General features: G+C 43.2%; 1 protein-coding gene across 3 annotated transcripts in view; it reads right to left on the bottom strand.

Annotated features, from left to right (window-relative positions):
- LOC144692182 (outer dense fiber protein 2-like) overlaps positions 1–18,699 on the bottom strand; it is a 63,073-nt gene extending 44,374 nt beyond the window's left edge. For all 3 annotated transcript variants that reach the window (XM_078560725.1, XM_078560726.1, XM_078560724.1), the window contains exons 1-4: positions 18,675–18,699; positions 15,184–15,289; positions 6,474–6,647; positions 6,026–6,192 (exon numbers count right to left, since the gene is read on the bottom strand). In XM_078560725.1, the coding sequence (XP_078416851.1) occupies positions 6,026–6,192; positions 6,474–6,647; positions 15,184–15,288 (446 nt within the window). In that variant the 5' untranslated portion in view covers position 15,289; positions 18,675–18,699. The remainder of the gene's footprint in view (positions 1–6,025; positions 6,193–6,473; positions 6,648–15,183; positions 15,290–18,674) is intronic.
- Between the last annotated feature and the right edge of the window lie 401 nt (positions 18,700–19,100).

Genomic DNA, 19,100 nt, shown 5'->3' on the forward strand with positions numbered 1-19,100 from the left:
ACAAAGAAGAGCAAAGAATGACAAAAAGATTAATAAGGAGGGAAAAATCAGAGTATGTGAGAAAGCTAGTTGGTAATATAAAGATGGATAGTAGGAGTTTCTATAGATATTTAAATAAGAAAAAGTTAAAGTGAGCGTTGGTCCTATAGAAAGTGTGTCTAGGGAATGGATAACGCAAAGTAGGGAGATGGCAGCTGAATTGAACAGGTATTTTGCATCGGTCTTCACTATAGTTGATACATAACATCCCAGAAATAGCTATAAATTAGGAAATGGAAGGGAGGGACTCAGAAAAATTACAATCACCAGGGAAGTGGTATTGAGCAAGTTGCTGGGGCTGCGGGCTGACAAATCCCCGGGTCCAGATGATCTTCATTCTCGGGCCTTGGAAGAAGTGGCGAGCAAGATAGTTGATGCATTCGGGGAAGGTTCCATTAGATAGGAAAATAGCAAATGCAAGTCTTTTATCCAAAAAGGGAGGGAGACAGAAAGCAGGAAACTACAGCCTAGTTAGCCTAGCCTAAAATCTGTCACAGGAAAATATTAGAAGCTATTATTAAAGATGTTATAGCAGGGCACTTAGAAAAATTCAAGGCAATCAGGCAGAGTCAACAGTGCCACATCAAAGGTTATTGCGGAAAATAAAAGTTCATAGTGTAGGGGGTAACATACTGGCATGGATAGAAGATTGGCTCACTAAGAGGAACTCCAGGCCCAACTGGAGCTTTTTCTGGTCAGCAGGATGTGACAAGTGATAGGCCACAGGGATCAGTGCTGGGGCCTCAACTTTTTACAATTTATATAAATGACTTGGATGAAGGGACCGAAGGTATGGTTACAAAATTTGCTAACAACACAAAGATAGATAGGAAAGTAAATTGTGAAGAGGACATAAGGAGGCTACAAAGGGACATAGGTTAAGTGAGTGGACAAAGATCTGGCAAATGGAGTATAATGTGGGCGAATGTGAAATGGTCCATTTTGGCAGGAAGAATAAAAACAAAATTATCTAAATGGTGAGGAGACTGCAGAGCTCCGAGATTCAGAGGGATCTGGTGCATGAATCTAGTATGCAGGTAGAGCAAATAATTAGAAAAGCTAATAGAATATTATTGTTTAATGTGAGGGGAATTGATTACAAAAGTGGAGAGGTTATGCTTCAGTTGCACAGGGCACTGGTGAGACCACATCTGGAGTAACGTGTACAGTATCCTTATTCAAGGAAAGATGTAAATGTGTTAGAAGCATTTCAGAGAAGGCTTGTTAGACTAATACCAGGAATGGGCGGGTTGTCTTATGGAGGAAAGGTTGGATAAGTTAGGCTTGTATCCACTGGAGTTCAGAAGAATAAGAGGCAACATGATTGATACCTCTAAGATCCTGAGGGGTCTTGACAGGGTGGATGTGGAGAGGATGTTTCCTCTTGTGGGAGAATCTAGAACTAGGAGCCACTGTTTTAAAAATAATGGGTCGCTCATTTAAGACAGAGATGAGAAATTTTCTCTCAGATCGTCAAGAGTCATTGGAACTCTCTTTCTCAAACAGCGGTGGAAGAAGATTCTTTGAATATTTTTAAGGCAGAGCTAGATAGATTCTTGGTTAACAAGGGAGTGAAAGGTTATTAGGGGTAGTTATGTGGGGTTCAGATTACAATCAGGCCAGCCATACTCTTATTGAATGGTGGAGTAGGCTCGAAAGGCCTACGCCTGCTCCTAATTCGTATGTTCGTATGTCAATGTTGGTGGACAATTAAGCAACTAACTGGAGGAGGCGGAACCACAAATATCTCCATCCTCAATGATGGGGGAGCCCAGTACGTCAATGCAAAAGGCAAGGCAGAAGCATTAGAAACCATGTTCAAACAGAACTGCCAAGTGGATGATCCATCTCAGCTTCCTCCTGAGATCCCTGCCAGTCTTCAGCCAATTTGATTCACTCCACGTGATATCAGGAAACAGCTGAAGGCACTGAATACTGCAAGAGCTATGGACCCTGACAAATTCCAGCAATAATAGCGAAGACTTGTGCTCCAGAAGCGACCCTAGCCAAGCTGTTACAGCTACAACAATGGCATCTACCCAGCAATGTGGAAAATTGCCCAAGTATGTCCTGTCCACAAAATGGCCAAATCTAACCTGGCCAATTACTATCCCATCAGTCTACTCTCAATCATCAGCAAGTGATGGAATGAGTCATTGATAGTGTTATCAAATGGCACTTACTCAGCAGGTTGTCTTATGAGGAAAAGTTAGATAGGCTAGGCTTGTATCCAATGGAGTTTAGAACAGCAATAGGGACTTTATTGAAACATTTAAGATCCTGAGGGGTCTTGACAGGGTGGATATAGAAAGGATGTTTCCTCTTGTGGGAGAATCTAGAACTAGGGGTCACTATTTAAAAATAAATTTAATGCTGAAATGAGGAGAATTTTTTTCTCTCAGGGGGTCGTGAATCTTTGGATCTCTCTTCCTTAAAAGGCAATGGAAGCAGAGTCTGAGTATTTTTAAGGCAGAAGTAGATAGATTTTTGATAAGCAAGGGGGTGAAAGGTTATCGGGGTAGGCGGGAATGTGGAGTTGAGGTTACAATCAGATCAGCCATGATCTTATTGAATGGTAGAGCAGGCTCGAAGGGCCAAGTGGCCCAATCCTGGTCTTATGATGCTCAGTTTGGGTTCTGCCACAGCCACTCAGTTCCTGACCTCGTTACAGCATTGGTCGAAACATGGACAAAAGAGCTGAACTCCAGAGGTGAGGTGAGAGTGACTGAGTGTGGCATCAAGGAGCCCTAGCAAAAGTGGAGTCAATGGGAATCAGGGGGAAAACTCTCTGCTGGTTGGAGTCATACCTAGCACCAAAGAAGGTGGCTGTTGTTGAAGTTCAATCATGACAGTCCCAGGACATCACTGCAGGAGTTCCTCAGGGTAGTGTCCTAGTTTCAACCATCTTCAGAAGCTTCATCAATGACCTTCCCTCCATCATAAGATCAGAAGTGGGGATGTTTGGTGATAATTGCGTAGTGTTCAGCACCATTCACGACTCCTCAGCTACTGAAGCAGTCTGTGCCCATATGCAGCAAGACCTGGACAATATCCAGGCTTGGGCTGAAAAGTGGCAAATAACATTTGTGCCACACAAGTGTCAGGCAATGACCATCTCCAAAAAAAAGAGAATCTAACCATCTCCCTTGACATTTAATGGCATTACCATTGCTGAATCCCCCACTATAAACATCCTGAGGATTACCACTGACCAGAAACTGACCGGGACCAGCCATATAAATACTGTGGCTACAAGAGCAGGTCAGAACCTGGGAATTCTGCAGTGAATAACTCACCTCCTGACTCCACAAAGTCTATGCACCATCTATATGGCAAAAGTCAGGAGTGTGATGGATACTCTCCACTTAGCTTGATGACTGCAGCTCCAATAACATTCAAGAAGCTCAACACCATCCAGGACAATGAAGCATTCTGTATGGGCACTCCATCCTTAAACATTCATTTCCTCCACCACGGACGCATAGTGCCAGCATAGTATACCCTCTACAAGATGTACTGCAGCAACTTACCAAGGCTACTACAACAGCATCTTGCAAACCTGTGGCCTCAGCCACCTAGAAGAAGGGCAGCAGATGCATTGGAAACCACCACTTGCAACTTAGCCTCCAGGCTACACACTATCCTGACTTGGAACTGTATCGCCATGCCTTCACAGTCACTGGGTCAAAATCCTGGATCTCCATTTCTGACGATAATCTGGGTATGCCTACACTACATGGACTGTAACAGTTCAAGGAAGGTGGCTCATCATCGCCTTCTCAAGGACAATTAGGAATGGGCAATAAATGCTGGCCTGGCCAGTGATGCCCACATCCAATGAAATGAATGAAAAAAAATTGTAACTGAATAAGAGTAAGACCTTCCACTCATGTGGAGCCATTTACATCCTCAGGACATCGCAAAGCTCTTCACAGCCAGTTAATTACTTTTGTAGCACTGCCACTGTTGCAATGTAGGGAAATGTCACATCATTTCCTGGTCTATCCCTTCCTCCCTTTTTTCACAATGGGACAACGTTAGCAGTCCTCCAGTCCACTGCCACGTCACTTGTGGCCTCTCCTCTCTGGCCCATTATTAAAAAAGGGAGGAAGGGACAGACCAGGAAATTACAGGCCAGTCAGTCTAACCTCAGTGGTGGGGAATTTACTAGAAAGAATTCTGAGGGATAGAACATATCTGCACTTGGAGAGACTTGGATTAATCAGGGATCGTCAGCATGGATTTGTTCAGGGAAGGTTGTGTTTGACAAATTTGATCGAAGTTTCTGAGGAGGTAACTAGGAGTGTTGATGAGGGTAATGCATTTGATGGGGCCTACATGGACTTTAGCAAGGCTTTTGATAAGGTCCCTCACAGCAGACTGGTCAAGAAAGTAAGAGCCCATGGGATCCAAGACAAAGTGACACACTGGATCCAAAATTGGCTGAGAGGCAGGAAGCAGAGGGTGATGGTAGAAAGATGTTTCTGTGACTGGAAGTCTGTTTCCTGTGGGGTTCTGCAGGGCTCGGTGCTGGGGCCCTTGCCGTTTGTGGTGTGCATAAATGATTTGGACTTAAATGTAGAGAGTACGATCAAGAAGTTCGCGGATAACACGAAAATTGGTAGGGTGGTAAATAGTGAGGAGGATAGCTGTAAACTGCAAGAGGATATCAATGGACTGGTCAGGTGGACAGAGCAATGGCAATGGAATTCAATCCGGAAAACTGGGGTAATGCACTTGGCGAAGGCTAACAAGGCAAGGGATTACACTATGAATGGTAGGACCCTGGAAAGTACTGAAGATCAGAGGGACCTTGGTGTGCATATCCACAGATTCCCTGAAGGTAGTAAGGCAGGTAGATAAGGTGGTTAAGACATATGGGATACTTGTATCCTATGCCTTGGTTAATAAAGGCAAGAGTGGGAGGTTATGTTGGAACTGTATAAAAATGCTGGTTTGGCCACAGCTGGAGTACTGTGTGCAGTTCTGATCACCACATTATAGGAAGGATGTGATTGCACTGGAGAGGATGCAGAGGAGATATACCCGGATGCTGCCTGGGCTGGAGGGTCTGATCTACGAGGAAAGATTGGATAGGCTGGGGTTGTTTTCCTTGGAGCAGCGAAGGTTGAGAGGGGACCTGATCAATGTGTATAAGATTATGAGGGGCATAGATAGGAAGGCACTTTTTCCATTAGTAAGGGGTCAATAACCAGTGACCATAGATTTAAGGTAAGAGGTAGAAGGATAAGAGGAGAGGTGAGGAGAAATGTTTTCACCCAGAGGGTGGTGGGAGTCTGGAACTCACTGCCTGAAAGGGTGATTGAGTCAGAAACTCTCGTAACAATTAAGAAGTATTTAGATATGCACTTGTGTTACCATAGCCTCCAGGGTTATGGGCCAAGCACTGGAAAATGGGATTGGTGCAGTCAGATCTTTGTTGATCGGTGCAGACACGATGGGCCGAATGGCCTCCTTCTGTGCTGTAAACGTCTGTGAGTCACAACCAATTCTGGACACATCAATCACCCACAACAAACAGCTACGAGATGGATGACCAATTAAACTGCCTTGGTGGTATTGGATGAGGGATAAATGTCAGCCTGGACAAAGGGATAAATGTCAGCCTGGATCAGCAGTAGGCCATTCGGCCCTTTGAGTTTAACTGCAAGTTGCATCATTGCATATTTTTATCTACTCATGTATGTAAGGATAATTAGTATTTTTTCTAATATAGACTGCCACCAATGAGGTTAATTGTTTCTGTATTGCACTCATCTAATTTAAATAATCTAATTTAAATAAAAGTAATACAGCTGAAGAAGCAAAACACCAAAATGGTTTGAAATTAAGATATTATCACGTTATTTAAATCAGTAACACTAGTTAAAATAGCAGGCAACATAATTTCATATTAATGCCTTGAAACATTTACATTAATATTGTAATATCTCACAAAGGCAGACAAACATAGTTAATTAGTTACCCTCTCAGGTCCAGCTCTTTCTGTAACTTTTCAAAACTCTCCTTAAAAGTCCTAATTTTATCAGTTGTTCGACTGAGCTCTTGTGCTTCAGCTCCACATTCTTCAGTTATCCAATTTGATGCACTCAGTCCATCCTCAAGCTGTTCATTTGTTACGTGCCCTGAAAGCTGAACAATTCCTGTTAGCAATTTGTATGACAGCGAGAAAAACAAATAACCAAAGAGTACAATCAACAATTAAATGGACAAAATGATCTTGAATATGTCCCATGTCTTTAGGATGCAAATATTCAGGTGCCTCTTTGCTAATCACATCTTCTGATTCAACCCTCTTGTAACAGACCCAAGTAGAAAGGGCAATTCATCAACTGGAAGTACTGGGGTCAACATTATACAAAGATCTCATCATCTAACACCAACATCTTTAATTAAAACTTATCAAAACTTACTTCATTTTTCAAACTCTCTAAATCTTCCATTAAGCTGTCAATCTGAAGTCCACACCGGTACACTTGTTTATTAATGTTGGATTCCTCATCAAAGCTAACATCACTGGAATGGATTACGGAGGAGTTATTTTCTGTCCCACCTAGGGTGATAGAGACCCTGCGTGTTGGTCCCTTCTAACATAAAGGAACAAGAAATATATTCATTTTTAAAACCTTTATACTTCAGACAATTGTGGGTCGATAGTGAGTTAGGCACCCTTTCAAAAGGACATTCAAACAGTTTTGCACAATATCCAAATTAAAATACAACATACTTTTCCTTACATATTCAGATTCAGTAACTACAATTTGCATTTATATAGTGCCTTTAATGTAATAAAGCATCCCCCAAGGTGCTTCGCAGGAATGCTATGAAACAAAATACGACACTGAGCCGCACAAGATGTTAGAGCAGATAACATTCAACCCACACTCTGGGCAAAGTGGTTTTGCTTGAATTCCCTATTGGATTTATTCGTGATGCTTTTATATTTATGGCCCCTAGTTCTTATTTTGTCCGCAAGTGGAAACATCATCTTTACATCTGCCCTGTCAAAACCCTTTCATAATCTATTAGGTCGTTCCTCAGCCTTCTCCGTTCTAAAAGAAAAGAGGCCCAGTCTGTTCAATCTTTCCTGAGTTAACCTCTCAATGGAATCATCAGTCATTTTGCTAGCGCACAAAAAAAATAGTTCTGCCTTATGCTTATTCTAAACTCCCTAAGGCGTCAATTTAATACTAAGCATACAATAAATTTATTTAGAATTTTCAATACAAAACATTTATACTGAATGTATATTAGATATTAGATCAGATGTGCAAAGGGAAGGCTCAATTGTTTAACGTATCAGATACATCAGAAACATAAACATAAACATGGAGACAAATAAAAATGTTAGTCAGTGCTCATCACAATAAATCTTTTATTCATATTTGCCCTAATCCAGTAGATAGCTTAAGAATTACAAGAAGATTGTTTGTGTACATATCTTGTTTTTCCATAACTCCTTCCTTACATTTCTTCGGTCCCTGTTATGTCCCCTCATCTTTATGCAAGCTCTCACAGAAGTTGGCTGTCTGACAAAAAGTTGTGCCACATTAAGCAGAACCTAGCGCATCTAAACATACGTGGATGTTAATATTCAAGAGAAGCAACAGCGAGATTGCTCGCATATGGTATAAAGTTCCATAACAGCAGCAAAGAGCTCCATAGAGAAGTGAACATGGCCCACTGCAAATAGGTTTTTGGAAACTAAATTCTCTATTGCATCTACAATTTTATTTTGTTCAACAGAAAAACAATTAGCCCAATTAGACTAACATTGTCAACCATGAATTTTTAAAAATAAGTTCCCATTTTGCTTTACAGGCATGCAAATTAGTAATTTTGCTTATCAGAACGCTATAATCAGATTTGCTATGCCTACCTCCTGTTTGTAATTCTGGCTATACACAGAAGTATGAGGTTTCCTGTAACGTTTAGTTTTCCGCTTCACAGGTCTATTTGTTTTCGTTGAATCAGTTGAACGCTTTTTTTTTGTGCACACAAGATAATTGAAGAAAACATACCCTTGAGGGTAATGATCTGAAAATTATGGTCTACGTACAACAGATTTACCAAACATATACTGTTTTGCAGTTCAAATATGAAACTATGAAAGTGCTCGCTTATCTACATTGAGATGTTGCTTAACCAGGAATCAATTTTAAAATTTTCATTCGTTTTTAAATTCCTCAATAGCCCTCCCCATCTCCGTGGTCTCCTCCAGCCCCACAACCCTCTGGGACATCTGTGCTTCTCCATTTCTGGCCTCTCGAGCATCTTCAATTTTAATCACTCTACCATTGCTTCAGCTCTAAGCTCTGGAATTCCCTCTCTAAACCGCCCCGCCTGCCTGTACCATTTATCTCATTGTAGAATCTTCTTAAACCCTCTTTCTTTGACCAGGCTTTTGGCCATCTGCACCAATAACTTACGTGGCTTGGTGTTACATTTTGCTTTACAAAGCTCCCGTGAAGGACCCTGGGACATTTTATTTCATTTAAAAAGGTGTTATATAAATACAAGTCATTGTTCTCCCTTTGAATTAAAAACCAGTTCCAGAAATTATATTTTCACCATCCCACCTCCCACACAGCTTTTCAGATGAGAGCGCAACAGTTGTTAAGCTCCGACAGCTGTTTGGCAATAAAGACCGAGACCAAGACTGGCTTCTTCAAACAGAGTTTTATTTTTGGTGCATAAAGCTTTCAGAGAGAACTTGCCTCACCCGTTTTCCCTTTTTTCCATCCAAATGGGTGCTGCGGTTGTGAACTGATGATCAGCAATTGAACTCCTTGTGAGTTCACTGTTTCCTTCCCCAACACAAGTGACCCACCCCAGATATCTTCCACAGATGCTACTTTCTAATTAACCGTCAGGGAGTGCATAGAATTTGGGGGTGTGGGGAAATGGTGCAATGACCAGTGGTGAAGGGAGTCTACTTGGTGACTTCCTAAACAAACGAACTCAAAATTGTTCCATCACTTTAGCGTCAGTCATAGAGGTCTACAGCACAGAAAAAGGCCATTCGGCCCATCGAGTCTGCGCCAGTCAAACGAGAACCTAAATATTCTAATCCCATCTTCCAGCACGAGTCCGATAGCCTTGTATGCCATGGCATGGCAAGTGCACGTCCAAATACTTCTTAAATATTATGAGGGTTTCTGCCTCTACCACCCTTTCAGGCAGAGTTCCAGATTCCCACCACCCTCTGGGTGAAAAAATTCTTCCTCACATCCCCTCTAAACCTCCTGCCCCTTACCTTAACTCCCCCTTCAATCTCCTCAGCTCCAGGGAAAATAACCCCAGTCTATCCAATCTCTCCTCATAGCTAAAACTCTCCAGCCCAGAAAACATCCTGGTAAATCTCCTCTGCACTCTCTCTAGTGCAATCACATCCTTCCTATAATGCGGATTCCAGAACTGCACGCAATACTCAAGCTGTGGCCTAACCAGCGTTTTATACAGTTCCAGCACAACCTCCCTGCTCTTATATTTTATGCCTCGGCGAATACAGGTAAGAATCCCATATGCCTTCTTAACCACCTTATCTACCTGTCCCGCTACCTTAAGGGACCAGTGGACATGCACACCAAGATCCCTCTGATCCTCGGGACTTCCCAGGGTCCTACCATTCATCATGTATTTCCGTGCCTTGTTTGTCCTGCCCAAGTGCATCACTTCACACTTATCCAGATTAAATTCCATTTGCCACTGATCAGCCCATCTGACCAGCCCGTATATCCTCCTGTAATCTAAGGCTATCCTCCTCACTATTTACCACCCCACCAATTTTCATGTCATCCGTGAACTTACTGATCAACTCTCCTACATTCAAGTCTAAATTGTTTATATATATCACAAACAGCAAGGGACCCAACACCGATCCCTGTTTGCCCCCACTGGACACAGGCCTCCAGTCACAAAAACACCCCTTGACCATCACCCTCTGCTTCCTGCCACTCAGCCAATTCTGGATCCAATTTGCCAAATTGCCTTGGATCCCATGTGCTCTTATCTTCGTTATCAATCTCCCGTGCGGGACCTTATCAAAAGCCTTGCGGAAGTCCAAGTAGACTACGTCAAATGCATTTCCCTCATCTACACACCTGGTCACCTCTTCGAAAAATTCAATCAAATTGATCAGACATGACCTCCCCTTAACAAAACCATGCTGACTGTCCTTGATTAATCCCTGCCTCTCCAATGTAGATTAATTCTGTCCCTCAGAATTGCTTCCAATAGTTTCCCCACCGCTGAGGTTAGACTGACTGGCCTGTGGTTCCCTGGTTCAACCCTTCCTCCCTTCTTGAATAATGGTCCCACATTGGCTGTCCTCCAGCCCTCTGGCACCTCTCCTGTGACCAGAGAGGTATTGAAAATTATTGCCAGCGCCCCTGCTATCTCCTCCGTTGCCTCAGTCAACAGCCTGGGATACATTTCATCCGGGCCTAGAGATTTATCTACCTTTAAGCCTGCCAGGCCACCTCCCTTTCTATGCTCATTTCTTTAATTATATCACAGCCCTTCTGCCTGATTTCTAAACCCAAGCCATCCCTCTCTCTTGTGAACACCGACACAAAGTATTCATTGAGAACCCTACCTACATCTTCCGGCTCCACACACACATTACCACTATGGTCCTTAATGGACCCTACCCTTTCCCTAGTTATCCTCTTACTCTTGACGTACTTGTAAACAACTTTGGATTTTCCTTTATTTTACCTGCCAATGTTTTTCATGCCCCCTTTTTGCTCTCCTAATTTCCTTTTTAAGTTCCCCCCTACGCATTTTATATTCCTCTAAGGATTCTGCTGTTTTGAGCCCTCGGTATCTGCCATATGCCTCCCTTTTTCTCTTTGTCCAATCCTGTATATCCCTTGACATCCAGGGTTCCCTGGATTTGTTGCTCCCACCCTTTGTCTTTACTGGAATATGTTGGCCCTGTACTCTCCCCATTTCCTTCTTGAATGAGTCCCACTACTCTGATGCAGATTTATCTGAAGTAGCTGCTCCCAGTCCACTCTGGCCAAATCACATCTGATCTTATTAAAATCGGCCTTCCCCTAATTTAGAACTCTGATTCTGGCCCATTCTTGTCCTTTTCCATAACAACCTTGAATCTAACAGAGTTATGATCACTATCTGCAAAATGCTCCCCCACTGATACCGCTACCACTTGCCCGGCTTCATTCCCTAAAATAAAGTCCAAGACCACCCCCTTTCTTGTAGGACCTTCTACGTACTGGCTTGAAAAGCTCTCCTGGATGCATTTAAGAATTCCGCTCCCTCTAAACCTATCACACTATGACTAGCCCAGTTAATGTTGGGGAAGTTGAAATCCCCTACTATTACTACCCTATTATTTTTACACTTCTCTGAAATTTGCCTACATATCTGCTCTTCTATTTCTCTCTGACTGTTTGGGGGCCTTTAGTACACTCCCAGCAATGTGATTGCTCCTTTTTTGTTTTTCAGTTCTACCCACGTGGCTTCATTTGAGGAGCCTTCTAAGATGTCATCCCTCCTTACTGCTGTAATTGATTCCTTGATCAATATTGTGATACCCCCTCCTCTTTTACCTCTTTCCCTGTCTCGCCTGAAGACCCTATATCCTGGAATATTGAGCTGCCAATCCTGCCCTTCCCTCAACCATGTCTCTGTAACATCAATTACATCATACTTCCATGTGTTAATTTGTGCCCTCAACTCATCTGCCTTATTCATCAGACTTCTTGCATTAAAATAAATACCATCCAACCTTGCCAAACTCCCTTGTGCCTTAACTGGCCTATAATTTCTATGCCTTCCAGACTCACTTGCTCTCTCTTCTAATTTTGGCTGTGCATCTCCCCCTGCTGAACCTCCTCTCGGGATCCCATCCCCCTGCCAAGTTAGTTTAAATGCTCCCCAACAGCCATAGCAAACCTCCCCGCAAGGGTGTTGGTCCCATTCCTGTTCAGGTGCAACCCGTCCGCCTGGTGCAGGTCCCACAGCCCCCAGAAATGGTCCCAATGTCCCAGAAATCTAAAGCCCTCCCTCCTGCACCATCTCTCCAGCCATTCATTCATCTGGACTATTCTCCTATTTCTATACTCACTAGCGCGTGGCACCGGAAGTAATCCAGAGATTACTACTTTTGGGGTCTTGTTTTTTTATCTGTTTCCTAGCTCCCTAAATTCTGCTTGCAGAATCTTATCCCTCTTTCTCCCTATGTCGTTATTACCAATATGTACCACAATCTCTGTCTGTTTGCCCCCCCCCACCTTGAACCTGGCACCAGGGAGGCAATATACCATCCTGGAGTCACATCTACGGCCGCAGAAATGCCTGTCTGTTCCCCTTATTATCGAGTCTCCTACCACTATTGCTCTTCCCCTCTTTTTCCTCCCCCACTGTGCAGCCTAGCCACTCACAGTGCTATGAGCATGGCTGCACTCCCCAGATGAACCATCACTCTCACCGCTTTCCAACGCAGAAAAACGGTTCTCGAGCGAGATGCACCCTGGCGATTTCCTGACTATCTGCCAGACAGGTTTCTTCTGACTGATGGTCACCCATTCCCCCTCCGTCTGCAATCCCGTAAGCTGTGAGGTGGCCACGTCTAAAAATGTGGTAACCGCGAAAGCCTTTGTTCATATATTCTATAACCTAGCAACCTGGGAATGAAAAAATGTGCAACACTCCCTTCTCAATTTTTTCAAGTAAAATGGCATCAGTTAATATAATTTACCACCTCCAAAACTTTGGTGCTCAAGTTGACAAACACAATATATCAACAAATACTTTAAAAGATTGTTAACAAGATTGCATCACCTACACTATTTCAATACCTCTCCCCCAATGTGGGACTTCCCCTAAATGGTTCCACTCTTACTTATCTGAATATATCTGATATACTGGAACCTAGCTTAGCATTTTTAACAATGGTTTCACACTCCTGCATCAACTTGTTGTCGGACACCAGAGGGGTGTTATCTTTGATCTTCTTCCCTTCCTCATCTACACACCCAAGAAACAGGAGCAGGCCACATGGCTCATCTAGCCTGCACTGCTATTCTATTCTATACAGTCATGGCTGACCCTGGGCTTCAACTCTATGTTCCTGCCTGTTCCCCATATCCCTGGATTCCCTGAGACCAAAAATTTGTCTCAGCCTTAAATGTATTCAACGATGCAACAGCCACAACCCTCTAGGTAGAGAATTCCAAAGATTCACAATCCTTTGAGCGAAGCAATTTCTTCTCATCTCATCAAACACTTGACCTTTTATCCTGACACCGTGTCCCTGTGTTTTAGATTCCCAGTCCTGTGGAAACAATCTCTCAGTGTCGACCCTATCAAGCTCCCTCGGAATCTCGATCTTATAGGTTTCAATGAGATCGCCTTTCTAAGCTCCAGAGAGTATAGGCCCACTGCACCTTTTGTCATCTTTCAGATTATATACTGGTGATATGCACCTCTCACCAGCCCTTACTCTGTGCTATCAAGGAGATTGCTCAAGATCCTATTTTGCATGGGTTGACTCTTCCTCCAGCTCAGAATTGGGAAGACCGTGGCCATTGTCTTTAATTACTATCTCCTGTACTGCTAATTCCAATCTCTTCCCTGGAACTACCCAGTTAAGGCAAAACCAAACTTTTTGCAGCCCTGTTTGAAACTAAGGTGAATTTCAGATTCCATATCCTCTCCATCACAAAGACTGCCAACATCCTCCATAATATTGCCTGGTACAGCCCCCACTTCCATTTCTTCATCGCTAAAACTTTAATCTATGCCTTCAACACATCTGCGCTACCAATCCCATGTTTCATTCATTCCCCTTTCCTCAACCACCTATTTCACTTATTCTTAAATGTTGACATGTCACCTATTCTTGAATATTGGCATGGTCTCTGTTCAGTCACTCACCCTCGTAATGCATTCCATTGCTTCACAACCTGTGTGCAAGTGCTTCTTGTCTATCCCAAATCTCTTACATTTAATCTTCCCTGATTCGAAATCCATCAGCGCTGTGTTATGCAGTTTCTGTCTGCTTTGCCCATCCTTTCATAATTTCAAATAACTCAATCAAATAACCTCTTAATCTCTTCAGTCCTAATCAAAACAGCCTCAACTTCTCAAATCTTTTTCTTTGTATTTTTCATATTCTCTTTAATACATCAACATGCCTCCAATCATGAGGAACCCAAACCTGTGCGTTGTATTATAATTGTGTTTTTCATTGATTCACAATTCAATTTTATATCCTATATAACTTGCCATAAAACAGAGTATTCTATTAGTATGGCTTCATTCATTTGAGGGTTAGGGGTGCCTCTTGCAATGTCTCTTAAACATGAACCCCCAAATCCCTCTGCTCTTCTATATAACTCAATCTTCCCCCCTTCAAAGTATTATTACTTGTTAAAAGTCAAAATATATCTCACACTTACTGATATCAAATGCCATCCATCACCATTTTGCTCATTCCACCAGCTTACGAATATCCACCTTCAGCTTTCTTTAATCAGAATCATTTACAAAGTTTCCTGTTCAATTTGAGCATCACTCCCTCTAGCCTTATACCCAAGCCATTGATGTACAGGAGCAGTCCTAGAAAAGAACTCTGTCAACCCTGCTACGCACCTCCAATCATTCTCAGAAACTGCCCTTAAATCCTCCCTTGTTACAAACTTTGAATCCAATTTGCTACTTCTGCCCTAATTCTATGCCCCTAAATCATTCCCTGTGTGGTACTCTGTTAATGGCTTTCTAAAGTCTAGGCACACCATATCCACATTATTTTTCCCAAACTATCATATTAATTAGAATCATAAAATAACATAGTACAGAGGGAGGCTATGCAGCTCATTGTGTCTGCATTGGGTCTTTGCTAGAGGTTTCCAATTAACCCCACGCCCTTCTTTACAGTCCTGCAATTTTTTCTTCCAAGCTTCAAGTATTTATCCAATTTTCTTTCACATTTTACCGTTGAATCTGCTTCCACTACCCTTTTAGGCAGTGATTGCCAGATAACCAACTTGCCAGGTTTAAAAAAAGGTTTCCTCATGTCACCTCTGATTCTTTTGTCAACAACTTCTTGCTTTCAATTATTTTTATTGAGCAATTTTCACCATTTATACCTACTTCCACAACAGAAGGCAATAACTTGGGCTTTTGAATATGAACACGAACAGGTGTAGATTCATTAGCATGAACAAGGATTGGAGGCGAAGATGATCTCGACTTCATTCTAAGAGAAAAAAAATCAACAACGAAAATTTTCATTTTTGAAAGAAAAATTCTTCCATTTATTTTAATGGGAAATTGCAGAAACTGCACATTATAGAGAAATAGACTAGTGCAGCACAGGAGGCAGCCATTTGTCCCATCGAGTCTGCCCCAGTTTCCCCTGCCTCTCTCAAACGCTTTCCTATTACCCCTGTATTTTTTTCTTCTTCAAGTACTTATCCAATTCCCTTTTGAAAGCTACTATTGAATCAGTAAGGGACCCATTAGCTCAGTTGGCTAGATGGTTAGCGTAATAATAGCATCAGAATAAGGTCAATAGCACAGTTTAAATTCCTGTGCCTGGCTGAGGTTGACTTGGGACCTGCCTCCCTGCCCTGTCCCTGACAAAGTCCTCCTTACTAACATCTGGTGGCGTGTGCCAAAATTGGGAGAGCTGTCTCACAGACTAGTCAAATCAAGCAACAGCCTGACATGGCCATACTCTCAGAATTATACCTTACAGATAACATCCCAGACTCCACCATCACCATCCCTGGGTATGTTCCTGTCCCACCGGCAGGACACACACAGCAAAGGTGGTGGCATAGTGGCATACAGTTGGGAGCGTTACCCTGGGAGTCCTCAACATCGACTCTGGACTCCATGAAGTCTTATGCCATCAGGTCAAACATGGGCAAGGAAGCCTCCTGCTGATTACCACGTACCATCCCCCCATCTCCATGTTGAACACCACTTGGAGGAAGCACTGTGGGCGGCAAGGGCGCAGAATGTACTCTGGATGGGGGACTTCACTGTCCATCACCAAGAGTGGCTCAGTAGCACCACAACAGACCGAGCTGGCCATGTCCTAAAGGACATAGCTGCTCGACTGGGCATGCAGCAGGTGGTGAGGGAACCAACAAGAGGGAAAAACACACTTGTATTTGCCCTCATCAACCTGCCTGCTGCAGATGCATCTGTCCATGACAATATCAGTAGGAGTGACCACCGCAAGCTCCTTGTGGAGACGGAATCTAGTTCTACCCACTCGGCCTGATCACCTCTCCAGCTCCTCCCTTTTCTCTTTGCCACATGATCTCCATATCTTAACTTCCTTCCTGTGGTACTACTTCCAGGTCAAGAGTTGCCAGATTACATGCACCAGTATTTATTGTCCAAAAATTATAATCCATCCCTTTACAATTGTTACTCTTAAAAATCCTTTCTAAATTTATTTTGCAACAATTACACATTCCCCAAACATTTTAGAGAAAGCACAAATTATCCTTATTGTTACTGCTTCTGAGTCAAAGGCCATCACACTTCAATGGGTTTCTGATGGAGCTTCTCCTCCCTTGGCAACCCAATCACATGGGCTTGTCTATGAGCTGAGATATTTCTCCAGAATTCTCCATTTTACTTTGAGTTGAAGGTATATTTCAAACCTTAGTGGTCTTGTAAAGTTCAGCTTTGATGATATTAATCATACCTGTGATTTAAGATGCTGGGTGTCAGCTGTGGCTTAGTTGGTAGCACTCACGCCAGAATCAGAAGTTAGTAGGTTGAAGTCCCAATCCTGGACCTGAGCACAAAACTAAAAGCTGACACTCCAGCTGCACTGTTGAAAGTGCCATCTTTTGGATGAGATATTAAACCAAATCTACCCTCTGACATAGCCATAAAAAAAATCCCACAGCACTGCAGGGGCGTTACCCAGGTTTCCTGACCCACAATCATATCACAATTATAGGCCCAAATTGGTTGCCACATTTCCCACGTTACAACAGTGACTACACTTGAAAAAGTATTTAATTGGCTGGAAAGTACTTTGAGATGTCCAGCAGTCATGGAGGGTGCTATATAAATGCAAGTCTTCCTTTATGTGGAGGCATTAAACTTTAGAATTATTGGGATTCTCATCCACTGCCAAACAAACATTCGAACTTAAGCCAAGTTGCTGCCTTATTTTTGATCTTGCCTTCCAAAAGGAAATGAGTCTCACAGTTACACTCATGAACTAGATATAGCAAAATTGAATGGTTTCAGCAAGGGAGACCATTCGGCCCGTCGTGTCCGTGCCGGCTCTCTGCAAGAGCTACTCAGCTGGTCCCGTTCTCCTGTTTTTCCCCTGTAGTCTCCTCGGCTTGGAACTTTCCGGAGCAGGGGAACAGCAGGATTTCAGGGTTGGATAATCGAACCGGCCTACAAATCCAGATTCAGGGAGCTTCCCAGAAATCTGCATTTTGCCTCATCTCTATTTCCAATTCACCACCTGTGCCTGAGGAGATGTTTTGGAGGACAGTCACGTTCATATCCATTGGTCGTATCAGTCCAGGGGACGGAGTGTGAAGACCCAAGACTCATTCTCTATTTTCCCCTCTCTTAATTCTATTTTTTAACTGTGATGTTGGCGTTACAATGTAGCGACGCTGGTTGTGGCATTGCTGAAGTAATCATTGCTTTGTTATTTTGGTTATGCATAAGCTTCTTGAGGGTAATTAGGGATGGGCAATAAATGCTGGCCTAGCCTTTCCATGAATGATTTTTTAAAGAAAGCAATGTACCCACAGCAAATTTGCATTAGGAAAATAACGAAAATTGATTTTGAAAGTTTACCCTGTACTCCCAAGTCAAGGTCATTTTTTTAAAATTTTTTCATGGGATGTGGGCATCACTGGCAAGACCAGCATTTGTTGCCTATCCCTAAGTGCCATAGAACTGAGTGGCTTGCTCGACCATTCAGAGGGCAATTAAGGGTCAACCACATTGCTGTGGGTCTGGAGTTGCATGTAGGCCAGACCAGGTAAGGGTGACTGATTTCCTTCCCTCAAGGACATTAGTGATCCAGACGGGTTTTTATGACAATCGATGGTCACCCTTACTGAGACTAATTGAATTTAAATTGCACCAGCTGCTGTGGTGGGAGTGTCCCCAGAACATTAGCCTGGGCCTCTAGATTATTAATCCAGAGACATTAACACTACACCGTGTCAGCTGTGGCTCAGTTCATAGCACCCTCGCCTTTGAATCAGAGGGTTGTGGGTTCATGTCCCACTCCCGGAAACCAAGAACTGTGATCGTACTCGGAAAGAGTTGCAATCTGTGACTGTTGATAACTCGAAAGAGTATCATCTCCCCCTATATATATATATAAAATAAATATTGAAACAAAAACTGCTGGAGGAAAAACTCAGCCGGTCTGACAGCATCTGTGGAGAGAAAAAGTTAAAGTTGGATTCGAAATGTTAACTCTCTCCACAGACACTGCCAGACTTGCTGAGTTTTTCCCAGCAATTTTTGTTTCAGGTTTCCAGCATCCACAGCATTTTGCTTTTATAAATGGTAAATATTTGGTCTTACAGCACCGACACCCCCCCCCGCCCCCCACGGGGGGACCCATTATATACCTTCCTCCAGTCCGCAAAACAACCGTTGACCGAATTACTCTTGTTTGCTGTCACTGCGCCAGCCTCGCCTCTGAGTTTACTCCATAACTTGGCCGATGGTTCTGTTAAGCTGCCACTTTTAACAAACGCCCGCTGGACTTGACACAACTCTGAAGGATGTAGATAAATGCATACATGGATATGAAGAAGGGGGGAACCGGTGGAGCTTCCCGCTTGGCCTGTCCCGGCCCTACCCCGCTCACATTAGACGTTCAGTGCCTCTTCCCTCCACCCACCCCAGGCTGCTCCAGTCACCAAGCGCCTGGGCTCCCTCAGCAGACGCGGCTCTCCTGCCTCTCGGGTCAGCCACGCGCGTCTCTAGCAGCTGTTGCTAAGACGCCAGCTCCCGTTGCTGATTGGCTGCCTTTAAATTTTGGGGGAGCTGGG

The sequence above is a fragment of the Cetorhinus maximus genome, chromosome 17 (assembly GCF_964194155.1).
Source record: "Cetorhinus maximus chromosome 17, sCetMax3.hap1.1, whole genome shotgun sequence".
Lineage (NCBI taxonomy): Eukaryota > Metazoa > Chordata > Chondrichthyes > Lamniformes > Cetorhinidae > Cetorhinus > Cetorhinus maximus.